Below are 20247 nucleotides of genomic sequence, written 5' to 3' on the forward strand. Positions count from 1 at the left end.
ATAAATAAAAAAAATTATTTTTAGTGTCTGTCCAACCGCTCGCGTCGAGTGACACAAATTTTAAAATAATTCCAAATACTAAAAATTTAAATAAAGAAGATTTCAAAATTATCAAAAGAAAAATCAAATCATTTTCCAAATAGTTTTCCGAATAGTTTTTTCACAAAGAACTACGTAACCTTGATTCTCCATTGTGAATGGAGATACATAGGAGCAAGGATTAATCCTCGTCGGGTCTTAAAAAACCAAAAAATTATTTTTGTTTCTTTTGTACATCTATTTATATTTATTTTTTTGGGAAAATAAATATTTTGAAAAAACCACATAACTTTTGCATATTTAATTAAAGGTACCGTCTTAGGACGAACGTTGTAGGGTGTTAATACCTTCCCCACCCTCCCAAACCTAAAATTTGGTTTTTTGTAGACCTTGTCTTATTTTTTTCGTTTTTTCGTATTTTTCCAAAATAAACTATGGTGGCGACTCCAAACTCGATTTTTTCAAATTTTATTTTAGGTTCGTCGTCCCGTCGCGATTTTGGTTGGGACACTTTGCTAATGGACAATCGGTCTTTACATGTCCTATCTTTCCACATCCATAGCATTTGTATCTTGATGTAAAAAAAAAATTGTTCTCTTTCTTCTCTTGTCGCTTTTTCCTATTTTTCATAAATGAGAAAAGCGTATTACAGGTAAGGAAATGTCAATGTCAGAAGACTCACTTTCATTATTGTCATTTTCTTCATGTAATTTTTTTGCTTTTAATAAAATGGTCTTGACGGTTGCTTTGTGAGGTCCTTTGATTCTGAATTGTCGTGACCTCTTTTTGTCAATTTCTATCTAATTACTTAAGAATCTTCATGCTTAAGTCTTTGTTTATGAAGCTTTTTCCAAGTGCATCTAGATGATTGACTATGTGAGTGAACCGAGTCTGAAAATCACTTATGCTTTCATTCTGCTTCATTTGAAGTAATTCATATTCTTGGAGGATTGTGTTCTTTCGAGCTCTCTTTACTTCGTTTGTTCCTTCGTGTGTTACTTCAACCGTATCCCACATCTCCTTCGCCGACTTACATTTTAATATCCTGTAAAATTCGTTAAGAGTAACAGCAGGTACTATAGCGTTTTGATCTCTTACATCATATTGTACTCGTTTGTTTTCATCTAGCATCGATTGGTGGAATATTTTTTGTGTGGGTCCTTCAGCAAGCATCACCATTAGGAAATAAGGGTCATTTAATACTGCATCCACAACTCCAAAGTCAAAGATTTGAAAAATAATTTCCATTCTCGCCTTCCATAAGGGTTAGTTATCACCTTCAAAGAGAGGTGGTTGGTTGATTGAAGCTCCTTCCTTGTACATCTGATTCTGAAAAGACATGTTAAAAGAAATAGTGAAACAACTTATGACACCAAGCTTTGATACCACTTGTTATACAAATGGCATCAAGAAGAGGGTTGAATTGATGCTTTAAAAAAAATTGTCTTGATGTCTATACTTAAAAAAAATACATTTTCTTTTGTTTTATTAATTAAGTGTGTTACCTAAACCAAAAAAAGAGGTAACGGAAAGAAGAAATTCACACAATTATTTAAATTGGTTTGGGTATAACCAACCCTACATCCAGTTCTCAATCACCTCAATGTGAGAATGAATTTTTATTCAATTAATAATTCAAAGATGATTTTTAGGAGAAGATGTCGTCATAGAATACTTGATTTAAAAAAAAGTTTCAATTCAAAAGATATTTTATTTTTGAAAATCTGTAGAAACATAATTGAATTAATTAAAATAAAACCAAATAAATTCGAAAATCAATTTTTATTCTTTGCAGAAAAGATGATTTTTAGGAGAAGATATAGTCAGAGAATACTTTATTTTAAAAAAAAGTTTCAATTCAAAAGATATTGTTATTTTTGAAAAAACTATAGAAACATAATTTAATTACGTTTTAACCTTAATTGATTATGCAAGTGAAAAAATGATTTCACTTGTGAAGAGAGATTATTTGACTGATAATTCCTCTTATGCTTCATCTTTATCTAAAGTGACTTGACATCCTAAATAATCTATATCTTTATCTTGAGCTTTCCTTAATCTTATAGTATTTTTGCTTGAGTATCCATCAAAATCTTTAGCTTTCAAAGAGATAGCGGTTACATCCATTTTGCTAACAACATAAGGGTTGTTATGATGACAAAGACAAAGACAATATTAGAAAGAGATTAATAGGTATGGTGTATTTAGCAGTTCCAAAACCCACCTCTATCTATACACAAACTCTAGAGCTATTCTTCTCGCTCCTCTACATTGCTTCCCTTACTTTATTCTCAGTCGTCGATCTTCTTGTTTCAATTTTTTAGCAATTTTGGTGCAAGTTTTTAAAATATTTCCACAGAGGGAAAGTCGTTGGGAAATGGTACGACTTCATTATGAAGAAGTCATGCTAATATAAGAAGACTTCTACTAAAATGACTCGAAGTCGTGCAAAAATGGAAAGACATTCCTATTAAAATAAAGTTGCATCATAATCATACAATTTTAATTAACCTGCTTCAAAGTCGTGCCATATTAGCACGACTTTAGTGTTGTAATTTTAATGAAGAAGTCGCACTACAACAAATTTCCAGATTTGCAGGGAACAATCCCTAGCTAATCCCTCGCTGATCCCTCGCAAAACAATTTAGCGAAGGATTAGCGAGGAAACAGCAAGGACACTAAACCTTAGCTAAATTATAGGTAGCTAATTAGCGAGGGAACTACTCCCTAACTAATCCCTGGCTAATCCTTAGCTAATCCCTAGCAAACTACTTGAAGCAAATCTCTAGCTAATTCCTAGCAAACAGTTTGTAGCAAATCCCTAGCTAATCCCTAGCAAACGGTTTGTAGCAAATCCCTAGCTAATCCCTAGCAAACTATTTGTAGCTAATCCCTAGCAAAATGTTTGTAGCAAATCTCTAGCTAATCCCTAGCAAGCTATTTGTAGCAAATATCTAGCTAATCCCTATCCAAACGGTTGTAGCAAATCCCTTACTAATCCCTAGCAAAATATTTGTAGCAAATCCCTAGCCAATCCTTAGCAAACTAATTGTAGCAAATCCCTAACTAATCCCTAGCAAAATGTTTGTAGCAAATCTCTAGCCAATCCCTAGCAAATTAATTGTAGCAAATCTCTAGTTAATCCTTAGCAAATTATTTGTAGCAAATCTCTAACTAATCCCTAACAAAGTGGTCGTAACAAATCTTTGGTTCATCCCTAACAAGTGATTGTAGCTAAAAAGTTCTTTTAAATTTGTTTATACCAATTTGTGAAGGCTTAATCCTTCCAAAGAACTATTTAGTCAAATTAACAAATTAACTTAATCTTCACTTTAATACCTATTTATGCATTTATATTCTAATCACAATATATTTATCGTATGCATTAATATATTTCTCTTCTCTATCAAAATATATGTACGCTCAATAAAGCCATAGTTGGGGATGTCGATGGTTTTGTGCAAAATGGTGATTGAGTAATAGGAAGAAGAAATATAAGAAATGATGACATTATAAATACACTTATATTAAATAAACAGTTGTAAACAACTCACACTGAGTACTGAATTATGATTCCATGAAGAAGGAGTAATTAACTTTTCTTGCCAGTTTTCAGTATAAATACATTATACTAATATTAATATGAAATAAATAATATTTATCATTTATGCTTGGGTAATGATGAACTGAAAAAAATGAAGAGTCTTCAACCCATGCATTCCACAGATTTTGTCAAAGAAAAATTCCTGCATAAACAAATCAACACAATTCAGATTGCATATATACAAAATAAAAACAAGCCTATGAAGAATCACATTCAACTTTCGGCTCAGTCTGCTAAAAAAACCTAATTGATCATGTTCTTAATTTTTGTATGAATGTTTATTGAGAAATTCATGCTAAAAATTGAAAGATTAATTAATAGTACCTAAGTTAGGACTGTGGATGTACATGTCCTTTATCCTTTGAGCAACTTGAACGCTCTCGGTGCGTATCTTTTTCTCTTCAGAAGTTGGTTTCAATTTCTTCAGAAGTTGAAGACACTATCACTAAACATAACATACATACACGTACATAAGCGTGGTACCAATAAGGTTTCTAAGGCTTAGTGGTACTGGTACTGGTGTCTCAAATGAGTGTGTGCTTCTAAGAAATAAAACACTATCGAAATAAAACATGGGATACCCCAAATTAGTTGGAGTCTAGAGTTGACCAAATGAGTGAGCAAGATACGCGAGTGCTCCTACAAGGGGTGAGTTAATGTATGTGGCTGGCTCTGATTTCTTATAATCTAATCGTTCATTTGGGAACCTATCATGTTGGTCCGGTCCACCAACAAGAGCCCCCACTAGAATGTTTAGGTTAAGGGATTGTGAATTCATCACACCGAAGCCTGCACGACATTGGATCTTTCCAGGGTGTACACCAATGGACGGTAAAGATGAACCCCTGTGGTGTATCCTTCTTGGGTACCTTGGACCATACCCCACCATGTACGACATCTGTAAGGGGGGTTCTCTCCAAGCAAGTAATCCACCTGCAAATACAATAATTAAAATAATCAACTTTAGTTAACAACACCATTACACTTTTTAAGACACATTTTATTCAAATGACTATGGCACATAGGTAGATGCTTCAAGTTAGTTTTTTTTTCTTTTTTCCCAACCTGTTTTTGCTATTGACCGGAGCCTCTTTGGTGTTACTGCGATTCCACCACAGTTAACAACCGTATGAGCTGAGGTCAAGTATTTGGCGTATGTTAACAGCAAGAAGGAGGTGGATGTGACATATTGCATGTTGCTATCACTCATCTTGAAAAGAAGACCACATAGTATAACAAGAAAGTAACTGTTACAATTTGGACCACAGAGACATGTTTCCACTAGGAGCGAGTAAAAATGAACTTCACCTGGGGTATAATGGATGGAAGAGAAATAGGTCCCAAGAATTAGGGAACAAACGAAATTGTCTACATAGCCCTTATAGTCATGAAGGGATTATACCCTTTGAACGAAGAATTCCTAAAACCAGGAAAACAAAAACTGTAAATTAGAAAACATTATGTTTCTAGTTTTGTTTGCAGTACAGTGAAGGATAGAAACCTTGGAAAGAAGTATTCTTGCTCCAACATGCTTGTTATCCCACCCAAAGGTGTTGTCAAACTCTACAACTCCAAGGATCTGGCCATTAACTTTAATGTAGTTTAGGTACATTGGATTCTTGGTAGCCTTGTGCAGCCAGGCAGCACCCCACAATAGCTCATCCTACCATATTATTCACCAAAACAATTTGAGTAATGAGTATGTCTCGTCTTGCTAAACTGAACATCCCTTAAAAGTTAAAAGCTTACCTGATAACCAGAGTAACAACAGTAGAAGGGGCACACAAAGGGTTTCAAGGCATTGTTGTAGGACCTCCTGTACTTATCAGCAAACTGGAATACCTAAACCCACAAACAAAATACAGTGTTCAGATTTAATGAAGAGCAATTTTCAAAGGGTTGAGCAACTTGACCCAAAACATTACAACAGATAAAACACCATATTGTAACAATTATTCTATCATAAATAACTGTGTTGTTCGCTCCAATTTTTCTATAATTATCTGAGGAGGGTGAAGCGAAAAGGTTGGTTACATTTAGAAAAGAAGCGACGAAAAAAAGCTAAATACTCTCCCTTATCCAACAACGATAGCAAAACTAGTTGGAAGTCATTTTCATTCACTTTTACTTTATAAATAAACGAATATTCAAAACAAAATTAAAAATGCGTATTAGAAAAACAAATAAAAACCTTCTACGATCCTTTATACAACACAGGGCAGAGAAATAATTAAAACACATTCACAGTTGAGCAGGATCAATGTGTATCCTCTTTTGTCCTTACAGCTACTAATAGCAACAATACAATCGTAGGGAGCAAAATCAGCCATGGATTGAATGATATGTATAAGAATTCAGGTATTCACTAAGTTAAAATGCACTTGGAAGAAAAGCCGACAAATACACACACACTAAATCCTAAATACATCTTTAAAACAACACTTTAATGCATATAAATACCATAAAAGATACATTGCATTTCATAATCGAAAAAATAATCAATAATCACAGCTAAAAACAAGTCAACCGTTAAAATAACTAATAAAAGCCGAAAAATCAAGCAAACATCATCATGCACAAGCAACCAAACACACGAAATCGTTCAAATTAAGCAAAGGATAAAACTCCTAAAACAAAGAGAATGTGTTTGTGCGTGTAAGGAATAAAAGTGTGTGTGTGTGTGTGAGTAAGAGAGAAAGAGAAAGAGAAACAAGCAAAGGAAGGAGAAAGTTGAAAGTAAGAAGAAGAGAAAAATGCAAGAACCTCGGCGACAGTGACGAATGGATGACGAATTTTGAGGAGGCAGTTCTTGCGGAGCTCCCATGGCTGTGAATCCCTAGGAGGAGAAGCGACGCGATTGTGGTTCAGAGAAAAAGAAATCAAAAAGCAAAGGAACGAAGGAAGTGTGCAGTGTTAATACTCTTCATGTTAACTAAAGGGACAATACCAAGACCCATCAACGTCTTTTTTTTTTTCATTTTAAACTATGTAATTAATTACTATTGTTCAGTGCTGCTTGCGAAAAGTGCAAGGAAACTAAACAAAATAACAGTGTTTTTATTAATTCTTCTAATATAAATATTTAATTTTTAAATGAATTTTTAAGTGTATAATTATATTAAGTTAAATATTTGTATTTTATAAATAAAATACATGCATACAATTCGTTTTTATTTATAATGTATCATAAATAATTTATTTCATATTTAAAATGTTTAAAAATTAAATAATATAAAAAAAATTATACCATAAATATAATAATATGTAACAATTTAAATTAATTAATATCCCTTTTATTTGAATAAATTAACATATAAAATATAAAAAAGCAGCATAAAGATAATAAGTAATTATCAAAATAATAATTAATCATTTGATTTTAAATATAATTAATAAGATTTTTTTTAATACCTTTTATAATAATATTTAAACGGAAAGAAATATATTGTATTAGTTAAATTTTAGTTATTATTTTAATATATATATATATATATAAATACATAATAAATATAATTAACAAGTAAAAGATTAATTTATATAATAATAAAATATATTTTGATAATTTGTTAATATGTTGATAGTTTTTAAAAATTTATTTAATAAATTCATATTTTATAGAATAGTTTGTATATTATTATTTTTAATTACAAATTCAATTTATTACCTTTGGATTAGAAAAAAATCATTAATCATAATTAATTAGCTATCATATTATGTTGTATCTAATTCCTAATTAATTAGCTACAAATTAGCTACCATATTATGTTGTGTTTAATCCCTAACTAATTAGCTACAAATTAACTACCATATTATGTTGTGTATAATCCCTAACTAATTAGCTATAACTTAGCTACAATATTTATGTTGTGTTTAATTCCTAACTAATTAGCTACAACTTAGCTACCATATCATGTTGTGTATAATTCGTAACTAATTAGCTACAATTTAGCTACAATATTTATGTTGTGTTTAATCCCTAACTAATTAGCTACAACTTAGCTACCATATCATGTTGTGTATAATCCCTAACTAATTACCTACAACTTAGCTACCATATTATGTTGTGTCTAGTCCCTCGCTAATTAGCTACAACTTAACTACCGTATTTGTGTTGTGTTTAATCTCTAACTAATTAGCTACAACTTAGCTACCATATTATGTTGTGTCTAGTCCCTCGCTCATTAGCTACAACTTAGCTACAATTTTAGTTTGTCGCTAATCCTTTGCTAATTAGCGACAAATTAGCGAGTAAAATTTTCCCTCGCTAATTTCCCTCGCAAATTAGCAAATTTCTTGTAGTGTCGTTCAGAGACGACATGACTTCAGCGTCAGCAAATTAGTAAATGGTAAAAATGATTTATTTTTTATTTAGTTAAATAATAAAAATGAGAAAGGGTTAAATATGTTTTTGGTCCCTTAACTTTTAATGAAATTTGAAATTAGTCCCTCTCCGAAACCTTAACCCAATTTAGTCCTCCAACTTTACAAATGTTTGGATTTAGTACTTTTGACAAAATTTTGTCAAGTTTATTTGACGTTTCAATTGTGTTTCAAGATAGTTTCTTAGCTAACATTGAAGTGGAAATGTGTCAAGCGGGGTAAACAACTCAAATGCTCTCATGAAACACATTTAAAACGTTAAATAAACTTTAAAAAATTGGTTAAAATGACTAAATCCAAACATTTCTAAAGTTGGAGGACTAAATTAGGCCAAGGTTTCAAAGAGGGAATACATCCAATTTTCACTGAAATTTAAGGGACCAAAAACATATTTAACCCAAAATGAAATAATATAGTTACTAAATCTGAAATATAATTAGTGAATAATTTTATTAATATTTGTTAATCACAAAATGGGGAAAAGGTTATCTATGGGATCTCGTACCACAAGGAGGTCTTCTTCTTTGTCATCTAGGAATAACGTGGATAGTCATCATCGTTATCGTCATGTTGTTGTGTTTAGTTGACATCTTCCAACATTTGTGGCGACATTATAGGCTGATAATATTGCTGAAAGGATGTGGGATAGGTAGATGGAGGTGTTGATGATGAAGTTCTAAATAAATTTTGTGTAGGACCAGAAAAAGTATCTGGTTGTTGAGGAAATATGTTATATGTGTATGGAACTTGCCATAATGGAGCTTGTGAAGACATTGGCTATGATGCATCCACGTATGGTGGAAAAGCAAGTGGTTGAAAACTAGACTAACCAAATGACTGATATGGGGGAAAAAGATATGGCCACATGACAACAAATTTGGCCGAATGTATGAACTTCGTTCTTAAGGGAGCAAGATCATTGCCAATTTATGCTCTTGTTAATTTTTTTTTGGGAAAGAAACAAAAAATGGTTTATGGAACAAGGGACAAATATTGAATGATTGTTACGAGCTAGCCACTGATATCCTGAGGATATTTATGCTTTATTAAGAAAAAATGAACAATCTGGCATGTGCCATGTCCAGGGGTATAACCAACAGAATTCAATCTTCAATGATAAGGAGATTTCCACTCCCCAACTTGGATGTCGTCCATTGTCATACATTGCTAAGTTAAATGATTGGTTGTGTAATTGTAGGGAGTTCCAAGCTCTTCCCCTACCTTTCCCTCATGTAATGGTTGCTTGCTCATCTTACAGCCTATGATTTTTGTGGATTCTATCTATAGCCTCCAAAATATTTTTAAACCTTATGAGGTGCAGTTTTAGCCTGTTCAAAATGAAGATTATTGGTCTGCTTATATTAGTCTAAATTTAATTCTCAACCCCCACATGCGACACAAACAATCAGGAAGACGAAGTGAAAATCGTATTCACAATGAAATAGACCAGTCAACTCCATACAAACAAAAGAAATGTTCGTTTTGCAGAAGTATTGGTCATAATAGAAGAAATTGTTCAAATAAACACTGAATTTTCTTTTTGTGTAACTCTAATCACTACACTACATCAACTTTGTCTACTTTAATTTCAATATTATGTCATCCACTAGTTATTAAGATATTTAATTTTATGTACTTTTTATTAAGAAAATCTTCTCCTTTTTTTTTCTTATGTGCATATTTATTTTATTCTCTATTAATTACTTAACTAAACTTTTTATTTTTAAAAAAATTTAATAGTAACAATTGAGAACGTGAAAAATAATTGAAAAAAAAATCACTTTAGTAGACGACTTCTTCATAAAAAATCCAAAACTAAAGTCATGTCATATTGGCATGACTTTGCTTAAGCAGATTATTAACTTAATTAAAGTCGTATGATTATGACGCGACTTTTTTTGAAAGAAATGTCTTGCCATTTTGGCACGATTTTAAGTCATTGTAGTATCTACAAAAAAAAAAAACACTTTCAACTTTAACCAACCAGACAGATTTGTTCCATCAAATCCCTCAAGAAGCCCCAAATCCGATCCATTCCAATGGGATCGAATCCCTCACAAAGTCCCACAGATCCGATTCGCTTAAGCCGATATCAGATCTCTCACTTTTTCTCTTAAACATAGATCCCTTCCATTGCAATGGGATTAGATCCCTTATTTAACCACACCCGGATCTTCATGTTCAGCTCACTCACACCATGAGTGATGGGTTCCAACTTTGCATCAGGCCATTCACTCACACTCACACCATGTGTAGATGTATTCCAACTTTGCAGAGTTCCTCACCATATCACAACTCAACATCAACGAAAAAGACATCGACATCATTTCATAACTCAAGTTGCACACACATAAATATTAAAATATCTGGAGACTCACCTGAAATGGCAGCACCACGACACCAATGTCTCCATCAAAGCCAAAAACCAAGATTGGCTTCTCCCCTCTTATAACTTATACACCCCACCAATACCATATACCAGCCTATCTAACTTATTCAATACGTATTTAATGGCTTTTTTAAGTCAAACAAATTCAAATATTGTTTGTATGGTCATAAGGTGTCAAGAATCTAACGCTTTTTCAACGCTGGGAGAGAGAGGAAAGGGTGAAATTGTCATTAAGTTGGTGAATCCACTCAAATCACCAATATGTGGTGAGATTAGTTTGCTGCATCCCGCTAATCACCATTGTGCCTTCCTCTTAAAACTTGCGAAACGAACACATAAAAAACTCCACGATCCATCTTCGCTAAACCACTCTACCTCAAATGAATATAGCATTAATACTAACACACACCACTTGCATTTTCTCATTTTTCCATCTTTTCATTCTTCTATATTTCAAAATCACTTAAAAATGTCTCATCAAATTGTAAGAAAAAAATTATCAATATCTAGTCGTAAAAATTAATATCATTATCTTATAACATAACATAATATATATATATATATATATATATATATATATATATATATATATATATATAAACTCGTAATCTTGTATTAAGTTATCTTTGAGTTATAATATTTAAGTTGTCCCAAGTCAAGTGAGATTATGAGAGAAACTTCTTTTCTCGTGGATTAAAGTTTGTTAATGTTTTATTTAAACCATGTTAATTTTTTTTTTCGTTTTTCTTGCTCTTTATGTTTCTCTAATTTATTATTATTTTCAACACCTACAATGTACCTATTTTCTACGTGTTTGTATGAGTTTGGTTCTTATCAAATGAATTTGTGATCTATTTAACAACATTCTATATGTGATTTTTTTTTTTACTAATTACCTTCTATTGACTAACAGTGCGAATTATGATATAATCATTTTCTATGTATGTGGTAGATGATCGTTTTGAATTTATAAACGAGCAATTTTTACTACTAATATCTCAAACTGAGGCACCCACCAAATTACCCTACATCAAATACTATATAAGGGGAATGTTCAATTGCATAACAAGTTATTGTGAGATCAATATCTAACAAATTGAGCAGTTTCTCTTAAGTCACTTTAAACTCTGTAACAATAACAAGAAGATTGAAACATAGTTTTGACCAGTACATGAAACAACTAATAGAAAGAGGTTTTATTGATTATAAGTGCACACTGATACAGAGCAGACACACCAAAGACACACCAAAGTGTCTATCCAACCATAAATAACCCAAGACAGAAAAAACCCAAGCTAAATTAATACAAGGCCTCAAACTACCATATTTAAAGTGCAAGTTTTTATTGGGTAAGTCCACGAAACTCCTCTATTTTGAAAAAAGTGCTTTCTTTATTCCATCAATATAAGCATACACCTTCTTTTCATCAGGAAGTGTTTTGGATACGGCCTCTCTCTCCATGCATCTCTTGGCCCAAGCAACGAGTTTAGGACATTCTGTGTCCATTTTGAAGTTACCATATGTCTCATACGTATAGAACCAACTATAAAAGGGGATCAGACCAACATCAACAAAGCCAAACATGTCGCCCCCAAAAAAAGGTTTGTCTCCAAGTGTTTCTTCTAGTTGCTTAAAGATAGAGATAAACTCCTTTTTCCATGTCTCATGCTCCTCTCCACTGGAAAGCCACATTTTCCTCCATGTATCATACACCTGCATTCAATAACCAATATCACAAAACCAGAAATCGTTGACAAAAACAAAATTTAAAGCAGAACAAAAAGAGATGAGATGACAACAAACCAAAAGCACATACCTTTTTGTCAATGTAATCGATCCAGAATCTGGCTTGAGCCCTCTCATAAGGGTCAGAGGGCATGAGTTGAGGGTTGTGATTCCATATCTCATCGATATACTGCAGTATTATTGCAGATTCACAAATGGGTTTTCCATTATGGATCAGAACTGGAATCTTCTTGTGAACAGGGTTCATCTGCAGAAGCAAAGGGCTCTTGTTTCTGAGATCCTCTTCCTTGTATTCGTACTTAACACCCTTTTCTGCCAATGCAATCCTAATCCGCATCCCAAACATGCTGGCCCATGTATCCAACAGAACAACCTCGTCCGCCATCACTGCACGCACAGGATCATCAACTCCAACTCAGGTTGTCAACTGGCTTTGCTGCTAGATGCTTTGGGCTAGCAGGAGAGGTGATGATATTTATAACGAAAAAAATAAATGTGGAGATAGTTCTGGAATGTTCTTCTTGAGCAAAGACTAAAGACTATAGTTACGTTTGCAGTTACGTTTGCAATTACGTGAATTTCGTTTACCTAACCCTGATACTCCTCCCTAGCCACCTAGCCACTATACTACGTGTCTAAATATTATTGGAATTTTAATGGACTCATTATTATCATTTACTATCTCGAAGAGAGTTCAATTCAAAATTCTCGATTGAAAACATCAAAAAGCTGAGCAGAGGAGAGAAAAATAAGAGGTCTTTATTTTTTAATGGCAAAATATTATTTTATTTTTAATTTATTTCTTGATTAACGAGAATGCCAGAAGCAACGATTTGTGTCGAGGACAATCTGCTTTTAAAAACATCACTATCATATTAAAAAGACTTATCAGTACAGAACTTGTCTAATTAGTGCTCTTTTCAAACGACTCTTTTTTAAGTTTCTTGAATTAGTTATTCTATCCCTTATCTACATTTTGATCCGCGCAATGAATGAAATTATTTTTAAGACTACAAAAGTTTATTTTTATTATAATTAAAAGAGGAGTCCTACACCTCCTGTCGTAAAGAGTCTCGTATGGCGTCATGCCAATGTTCGCATGAAAGTTGTTGTTGTAGGTGAACTCTATCAAAGGCAATACCTCGTCCCAAGCTTCCAGATGGTCCAATATGCATGTCCTCAACAAGTCTTCTAATGACTGGATCGTCCTCTCGGACTGACCATCGGTCTGAGAGTGATAAGCTGAACTCATGGTGAGCTTGCTACCCATAGCATCCTGTAGCGTCTGCCAAAACCGGGATGTGAACCGTGGGTCTCTGTTGGAAACTATGCTCGAGGGCACCCCATGAAGTCTTACTATCTCTTTAATGTACAACTGAGCCAGTTTGGCCATAGACATTCTCAAGTTCATCGCCAAAAAGTGTGCACTCTTGGTCAGTCGATCTACTATCACCCAGATAGTGTCATGTCCCCTAAAAGTCCGTGGAAGATGAGTCACGAAGTCCATGGAGATGCTGTCCCATTTCCACACTGGTACCTCCAACGACTGTAGAATGCCACCGGGTCTCTAATGCTCCACCTTCGCCTTTTGACACGTCAGACAGGCGGATACAAACTGAGCCACATCCTTCTTCATCCCCTGCCACCAGAAAGTTTCCTTGAGGTCCTGGTACATCTTAGTCATGCCAGGATGCAAGCTAAGACGACTCTTGTGTCCTTCCTCAAGGATCAACTTTCTCACCTCAGCATCATCAGGTATACATACTCTGCCTCGAAACCTCAGTATGCCATCCTCACCCAAAACAAAATCTCTAGCCTCATCTGATCCAATCTGTTCCCTAACTCTGCTCAGACTGGCATCCAATAACTGCCTCTCCCTGATCGAGTCCAAGAAGTCACTAGATATAGTAAGGGTACTACACCTAATGGACTCGGACCCCAACTCCACCTGTATCCTCATATCTCTGAACTTCTTTAGCAGTTCTACCTCTTTTATCATGAGATGTGCCGTATGTACCGTCTTTCTGCTCAGAGCATCTGCTACCACATTTGCCTTCCCCGGGTGATATAGAAGTTCGAAGTCATAGTCCTTCAGGAATTCCATCCACCTCCTCTGCCTCATGTTCAGCTCCTTCTGATCAAACAAGTACTTGAGGCTCTTATGATCGCTGAACACTCGGAACTGAGCCCCATACAGATAGTGCCTCCAGATCTTCAAGGCGAAAACTATAGCCGCCAATTCCAAGTCATGAGTGGGATAGTTACGCTCATGTATCTTAAGCTGCCTCGAAGCATATGCCACTGCCTTCTTTTCCTGCATCAAAACACAACCAAGTCCAAGATGAGAGGCGTCACAGTAGACCTCAAACGGTTTCCCCACATCCGGAATTACCAATATAGGAGCACTCGTCAATCTCCTCTTTAACTCTTGAAAGCTCTCCTCACACTTGTCCGTCCAAGTGAAAGGTTGGTCCTTCCGTGTAAGCAAAGTCAGAGGCGCCACTATCTTGGAGAATCCCTCTATGAATCTCCTATAGTAGCCCGCTAACCCCACAAAGCTTCTGATCTCTGTGGCCGACTTGGGACTTTCCCACTTTACCACTGCCTCGACCTTCGCCAGGTCCACTGCAATCCCCTGGGCTGATATCACATGCCCCAAAAACTGAACCTCATCCATCCAGAACTCGCACTTGGACAACTTGGCATACAGTTGCTTCTCTCTCAACACCCCAAGCACCAACCTAAGGTGTTCTGCATGCTCCTCCTGAGTCCTGGAGTAGATCAGGATGTCGTCTATGAAGACCACAACAAACTTGTCTAGGAAAGGTCGGAAGATCCTGTTCATGTAGTCCATGAACACTGCCGGGGCGTTGGTCACACCGAACGGCATAACCACATACTCATAGTGGCCATACCTCGACCTGAAGGTTGTCTTCTGTACATCATCAGCCTTTACCAAAATCTGATGATAACCCGAGCGCAGATCTATCTTCGAGAACACTGATGATCCATGTAACTGATCCATCAAGTCATCAATTCTCGGGAGCAGATACTTATTCTTGATCGTCATCTTGTTCAGCTGCCTGTAGTCCACACACAGACGCAAACTCCCGTCCTTCTTCTTCACCAACAACACTGGTGCTCCCCAAGGCGAAGTACTGGGTCGGATGAACTGTTTCTCCATCAGATCTTCTATCTGTTTCTTGAGCTTTACCAACTCTGCTGGAGCCATACAATACGGAGCCATCGATATCGGGCCTGTTCCTGGGACTAGATCGATGGAGAACTCCACCTCTCTACTGGGAGGCAACCCTGGTACCTCTTCTGGAAACACATCCCCAAAATCCTGTACAACTGGTATCACAGACGTCGTTTCTCCTCTCTCCACCTCCATATGTGTGAAGATCATGTAGCACTGCGCACCGTCCTGTAGCTCCCTCATAACTCCCTGGGAGGAAACCAACTCATGTTCCTCTGAGTCGGGAAACAACAACTTCTTCTCCCGACAATCTATCAGAATGCGATTGGCAGAGAGCCAATCCATCCCTAAGATCACCTCCAACTCCTGTAGAGGTAGGCAGATTAAGTTCACCTTGTACCTGCGCCCCTCTACCTCCACCGGAAGCCTAGAACACAAGGACGACGTCCTGACCAAACCCGACGCCGGAGTAGACACTGCAAGCTCACACTGCAGCTCGCGCACCGGCAAAAGGACCGTTCCACACAAGCAAAAGACACAAAAGAGTGTGTCGCTCCAGAATCATATAACACACAGCAAGAAGAACCAGCTATCATGCAACTACCCATAACCAAGTTACCTGAGCCAGATGCCTCAGCCCCTGACATGGCGTACACTCTGCCCGTCGCCTGAGGCCTGCTGCCTCTGTCTCTCCCCTGATGCTGATGGGGTGCCTGAACTGGAGGGCGTGTCGCTGCCCTGGCAAGGTTGGGACAATCCCTCCCAAAGTGGCCTTCCTTGCCACAGTTGTTGCACCTGCGGTAACCCTCCCTACGTGGACAAGCATACCTCGGGTGGGGTCCTCCATAGGTGTAACACTGCACTCGGCCCTGCTGAGGAGGAAGACCCCTAGACCCCTGAGGCTGATGGTGTGGTCTATCATACGGTCTCCTCCTCTCCTCATGTCTGGGCCTGGACCCAGATGGTCCACCGATCCTCTGAGGCGGCTGTGGCTGCTGTGGGCGCTGGCCTTCCACCTCGCGCTTCATCTTCTCCATCACCCTGGCCTTCTCTACCAGAGCAGCAAAGTCCTTGATGGACAAAGGAGCTACCATCAAGCGGATGTCACCGCGGAGCCCGTTCTCAAACTTCCTGCATCGCCACTCCTCATCGAGTGGCAGGGTGTAGAAACGGCTGAGGTGTTTGAACTTCTCGGCATACTCTGTAACAGTCTTCCCTCCCTGGGTCAACTGGAGGAACTCCACCTCCTTGGCGTACCGGATGCTGTCAGGAAAGTACTCGGATAGGAATCTCTCCCTGAAAGTTTCCCATGTCACTGGGTCATCTCTCTCCTCTAAGATGGATCTGGTGCTGCTCCACCAATGCTCCGCCTCCCCCGTGAGCATATAAACTGAGAACGCCAGCCTGTTCTCCGCAGGGCACATCTTGGCATCATAGATGCGCTCCAGGTCCTTCAGCCATTGGTCTGCGGCGTCAGGACTAGTCTTCCCGTCAAACTTCGCCGGGTGGTGCTTCAGGAAATCCTCTAGACCCCATTCCCTAACTGCAAGTCGTGGTTCAGGACCAAGCACAGGGGCAGCCGCCCTGTTCTCCTCCAACTGGCGGAGGGCCTCCATATGCTGCCTATGAGCATCCTCAGCAGCTACTCTCGCAGCCTCCATCTGTTGCATCACAGCCTGCTGCTGCTCAAGTGACGCCGCCTGTCGCTGCATGGATGTCTCATGCTGCTGCATCATCGCAGCACTCTGCTGTGCCATAGTTGCTACCATCGCCTCTATGGCTCTGGCGATATCTGGTGCGTCCCCCTGGGATGATTGAGAAGCTCGGCGAGGCGGTGCCATAGTCCACTGGCACACAGAAAATCACTTGGTTAGGCTCGATAAAGACAAGAATTTTAACTAAACACTCGGAGACACACAGAGAAAGCTAAGCGGACAACCCAAGTCCACAGACCTAAGGAATGACCGCTCTGATACCATAAATGTAACGTCCCATTTAATTTATAAACGCAATTAAAGGAAACGCCACACATAAGATAGCATAATAACGCAGTCCTGGGGTTCCCAACCTCACCCCTACAAAACTAGGCACACCACGATGCCAACAAAAGTAGGATAGTTGTTTAACTAAGAGTTACAATCTAAAAATCACGAATACAGGGGCCATAACCCTAAAGAAAACACGAAAGAAAGAAGTGTGAGATCCAGCCCAGATGGCTAAGTAGCGGAGTCGCCATTCCCTTGTTGCCCATGAGATCCTCGCCCATCTGCTCCCATCAACCAAGTTGATGATCATCGCAAGAGAGAACAGCCACATACATCACAACCATGCAACAAAACGGGTAAGCTAGAGCCAACAACATATTCATCATGTAGTCAAATATATTTTTCTCATCTCATATCCACATAGCAACCAAACATGTTATGACTTTTCATTCAATACACTACGACTCGACTCGACTCATCCGGATACATATAACTTGGTCGGATTCAGCGGACGCTCGCACTTGTGGTGAATACCCTTGCTCGACTCTGAGCTGCTCATCTCCGAGCTATGTGTTACAAGTGTTACGATGAATCAAATCTCTCTCACCACAAGGTTAGCCCTTAATGAATTTCAGGCCTCCTGCTACTCTCACCACAGGAGTCAGTTTGCTATAAGTGAGACTAACTGGCCCCTTAGAGTGTCAGGATGCAGTCCTTACCTTGAATCCTTACCTAGCTATACAGATGTGGCACCAGCATGGGCACCCACTAACAGGGGCCATGGAATTACGTCCCGACCACTGAAGCGCGACCCCAGAGGTCTCACCTAGAGACCCCAAGGAATTACACGTTGACACAGACCAACATTCATAAAACAACATTAGGAGAACATCAAAAGCATGTTTACAATTCCACACTCATCCATGAGATTCATTCCTCATACGCATCACATTTTAAATCCATACCTCTGATCATCACCGTCCCATGAGTCTATGGTCTCATCTCATGTCAATACCGTGTTCCTTTAATTTCAAACCACACATTCATTTCACATGCTAAATCTCATACCAACCCATTCATCCACAATTCATGATTCATGCCAAATAATATACTTCATGCTCCATTATATACATGTCCATCATCACACAATCATACTCAACCAAAATGGATCACTCGGGAAACATCAAACATCCAAATCACAGCACTGTCTCGCCCAGCATCTCGCTCAGGCCGAGGGGTCTCGCTCAGGCGAGACATGCTCGCTCAGGCGAGCCTCCTCCTCGCCTAGGCGAGAGCACAAGAGCAGAAGCAAGAGCAACGCGAGATCTCGCTTAAGCGAGATCCCTCTCGCCTGGGCGAGTTGCCTGCTCGCTCAAAAGTTGAGCGAGCCGCCTGGGCGACTTTTCGCGCAGGAGCTCTAGGCGAGCCCCCTGTTTCATCTCGCTTAGGCGAGACTGACTCGCCTGGGCGAGATTAACAGGTCTCGCCACTGTTCTTCACTGCACAGCCATGTTTTTCAACCCAAAACAAGCATACAAAGTGTTCTCACACATCAAATCGAAAGATTAAACCATACGAGCAGTAACCAATGCAAACACTGACCAAAACGATTGGAAACTAAGGATTCTAACTTCCCGTACCTGGAAATGGATCCGTACTGGTCTTTCGGCACAGAACTAAGGAGCACAGCAGCTCTAGAACCCGATTCGCAACTAGAACAGTGGGTAAAACGAGTTATAAAAGGGTCTCCACTGTTACTGTGAAAGCTATACAAAACAGAGGCGGTAAGGGTTAAGGGTACTTACGTGAGCAGAACAATGGCCAAGCTAAGCGTAAATCTGAAGAACGTTGGAACCCTAGCAGAGCTCTAGTGCGGAAACAGGGAAGGAGGCGGCTGCGAAACTGAGAATGCAGAAAGTGTGAGTGTTAGGGCAACTGAAACAGGTTTTTATCCTATGGGTCGACCTTTAGGTCCAATACTGTAGGGCAGCTCACTAACTTTTAGGGTAGGAATAAAATGGGTCTTACAATATCGAATTACTTATTTATTATTTATATAATATTTTATATTTTACATTATTATATGAAAGTTGTTCAGAAAATTAAAAAAGTTCATTAAAAAACTTATTTTGTAATTTTGTAATTTTAAATTTTAAATATAAATTTTGTTACTATATTTTTACAGAGTGTTTTTGCAATTTCAAATCTCATTCAAACTTGATTATCAAATATTTTGAATTTTAAATTTTTAGTTGACAACATGAATCTTAGTTTTATAAAATGTTTAAAATTGAAATGGTAAGTTATTTTTTTTTATATTGAAAAGTTTAAAGAGATTATAATTTTAAAATTTTAAGAACACACTTATTTTATGTTATTGAAATTATTATTTAAATTTAGTATAATTATATTATAATTTTAAATGAAATATTATTAACAATTTATTATTTAACAATGGTTTTAATATATTATAATACATTAGTTTATTAACAATGGTTTTAATATATTATAATACATTATTAATTTTTAAGATTCATTAATTATTGTGATGGATGCATTTATTTTTAAAGGCATAATATTGTATAAGCATAATTTTACCACCTATAATACTTTGATTATGTTTAATTAAGAATACTTTCGTTGGTTTTATATCTATACATATATTGCTAGGAGGTAAAATAAAAAATATAATTATTCATATATTAAATGAAAAATTTCTACAATAACCAATAAAAAGACTATATATTGTTTTTGGTAAAACAACCTTTATATAGTGTAAGGCCCAATTATTCTGCTCCTTTATTTTAAGGGCCGCCCCAATTTTGTGGGCCTAAGGACTGGCCCAAAGGGGGAGGATCAGACCTAATCTGTCCCAACCCTAATCTTGTGCTCTTTTTCGTAAACA

The 20247-nt window shown here is 37.2% G+C and overlaps 4 protein-coding genes across 4 annotated transcripts; all 4 read right to left on the reverse strand.

Annotated features, from left to right (window-relative positions):
- Positions 1–3546: 3546 nt before the first annotated feature.
- Positions 3547–4945, reverse strand: LOC114194781 (endoglucanase 17-like). The gene is made up of 3 exons (XM_028085201.1): positions 4709–4945; positions 3968–4576; positions 3547–3785 (listed from the first exon to the last, which is right to left on the reverse strand). The coding sequence occupies exons 1-2, from the start codon at positions 4851–4853 to the stop codon at positions 4242–4244; spliced, it is 480 nt and encodes a 159-aa protein (XP_027941002.1). The 5' UTR covers positions 4854–4945; the 3' UTR covers positions 3547–3785; positions 3968–4241.
- Positions 4946–4951: 6 nt separating this feature from the next.
- Positions 4952–6550, reverse strand: LOC114187732 (endoglucanase 17-like; the record flags this gene model as incomplete). Its single annotated transcript, XM_028076072.1, has 4 exons — positions 4952–5063; positions 5145–5306; positions 5393–5485; positions 6407–6550. Coding segments are annotated over 4 exons (423 nt in total), but the record flags the coding sequence as incomplete, so codon positions are not given.
- Positions 6551–11570: 5020 nt separating this feature from the next.
- On the reverse strand, positions 11571–12608 carry LOC114183753 (glutathione S-transferase 3-like). The gene is made up of 2 exons (XM_028070917.1): positions 12229–12608; positions 11571–12125 (listed from the first exon to the last, which is right to left on the reverse strand). Exons 1-2 carry the CDS (start codon positions 12541–12543, stop codon positions 11781–11783), a joined length of 660 nt encoding a protein of 219 aa, XP_027926718.1. The 5' UTR covers positions 12544–12608; the 3' UTR covers positions 11571–11780.
- A 1044-nt stretch (positions 12609–13652) lies between these two features.
- LOC114187736 lies at positions 13653–17069 on the reverse strand. Its single transcript, XM_028076086.1, has 6 exons — positions 17004–17069; positions 16602–16955; positions 15373–15606; positions 14849–15255; positions 13937–14035; positions 13653–13743 (listed from the first exon to the last, which is right to left on the reverse strand). The coding sequence occupies exons 1-6, from the start codon at positions 17067–17069 to the stop codon at positions 13653–13655; spliced, it is 1251 nt and encodes a 416-aa protein (XP_027931887.1).
- Between the last annotated feature and the right edge of the window lie 3178 nt (positions 17070–20247).

This window comes from Vigna unguiculata, chromosome 1 (genome assembly GCF_004118075.2).
Source record: "Vigna unguiculata cultivar IT97K-499-35 chromosome 1, ASM411807v1, whole genome shotgun sequence".
Lineage (NCBI taxonomy): Eukaryota > Viridiplantae > Streptophyta > Magnoliopsida > Fabales > Fabaceae > Vigna > Vigna unguiculata.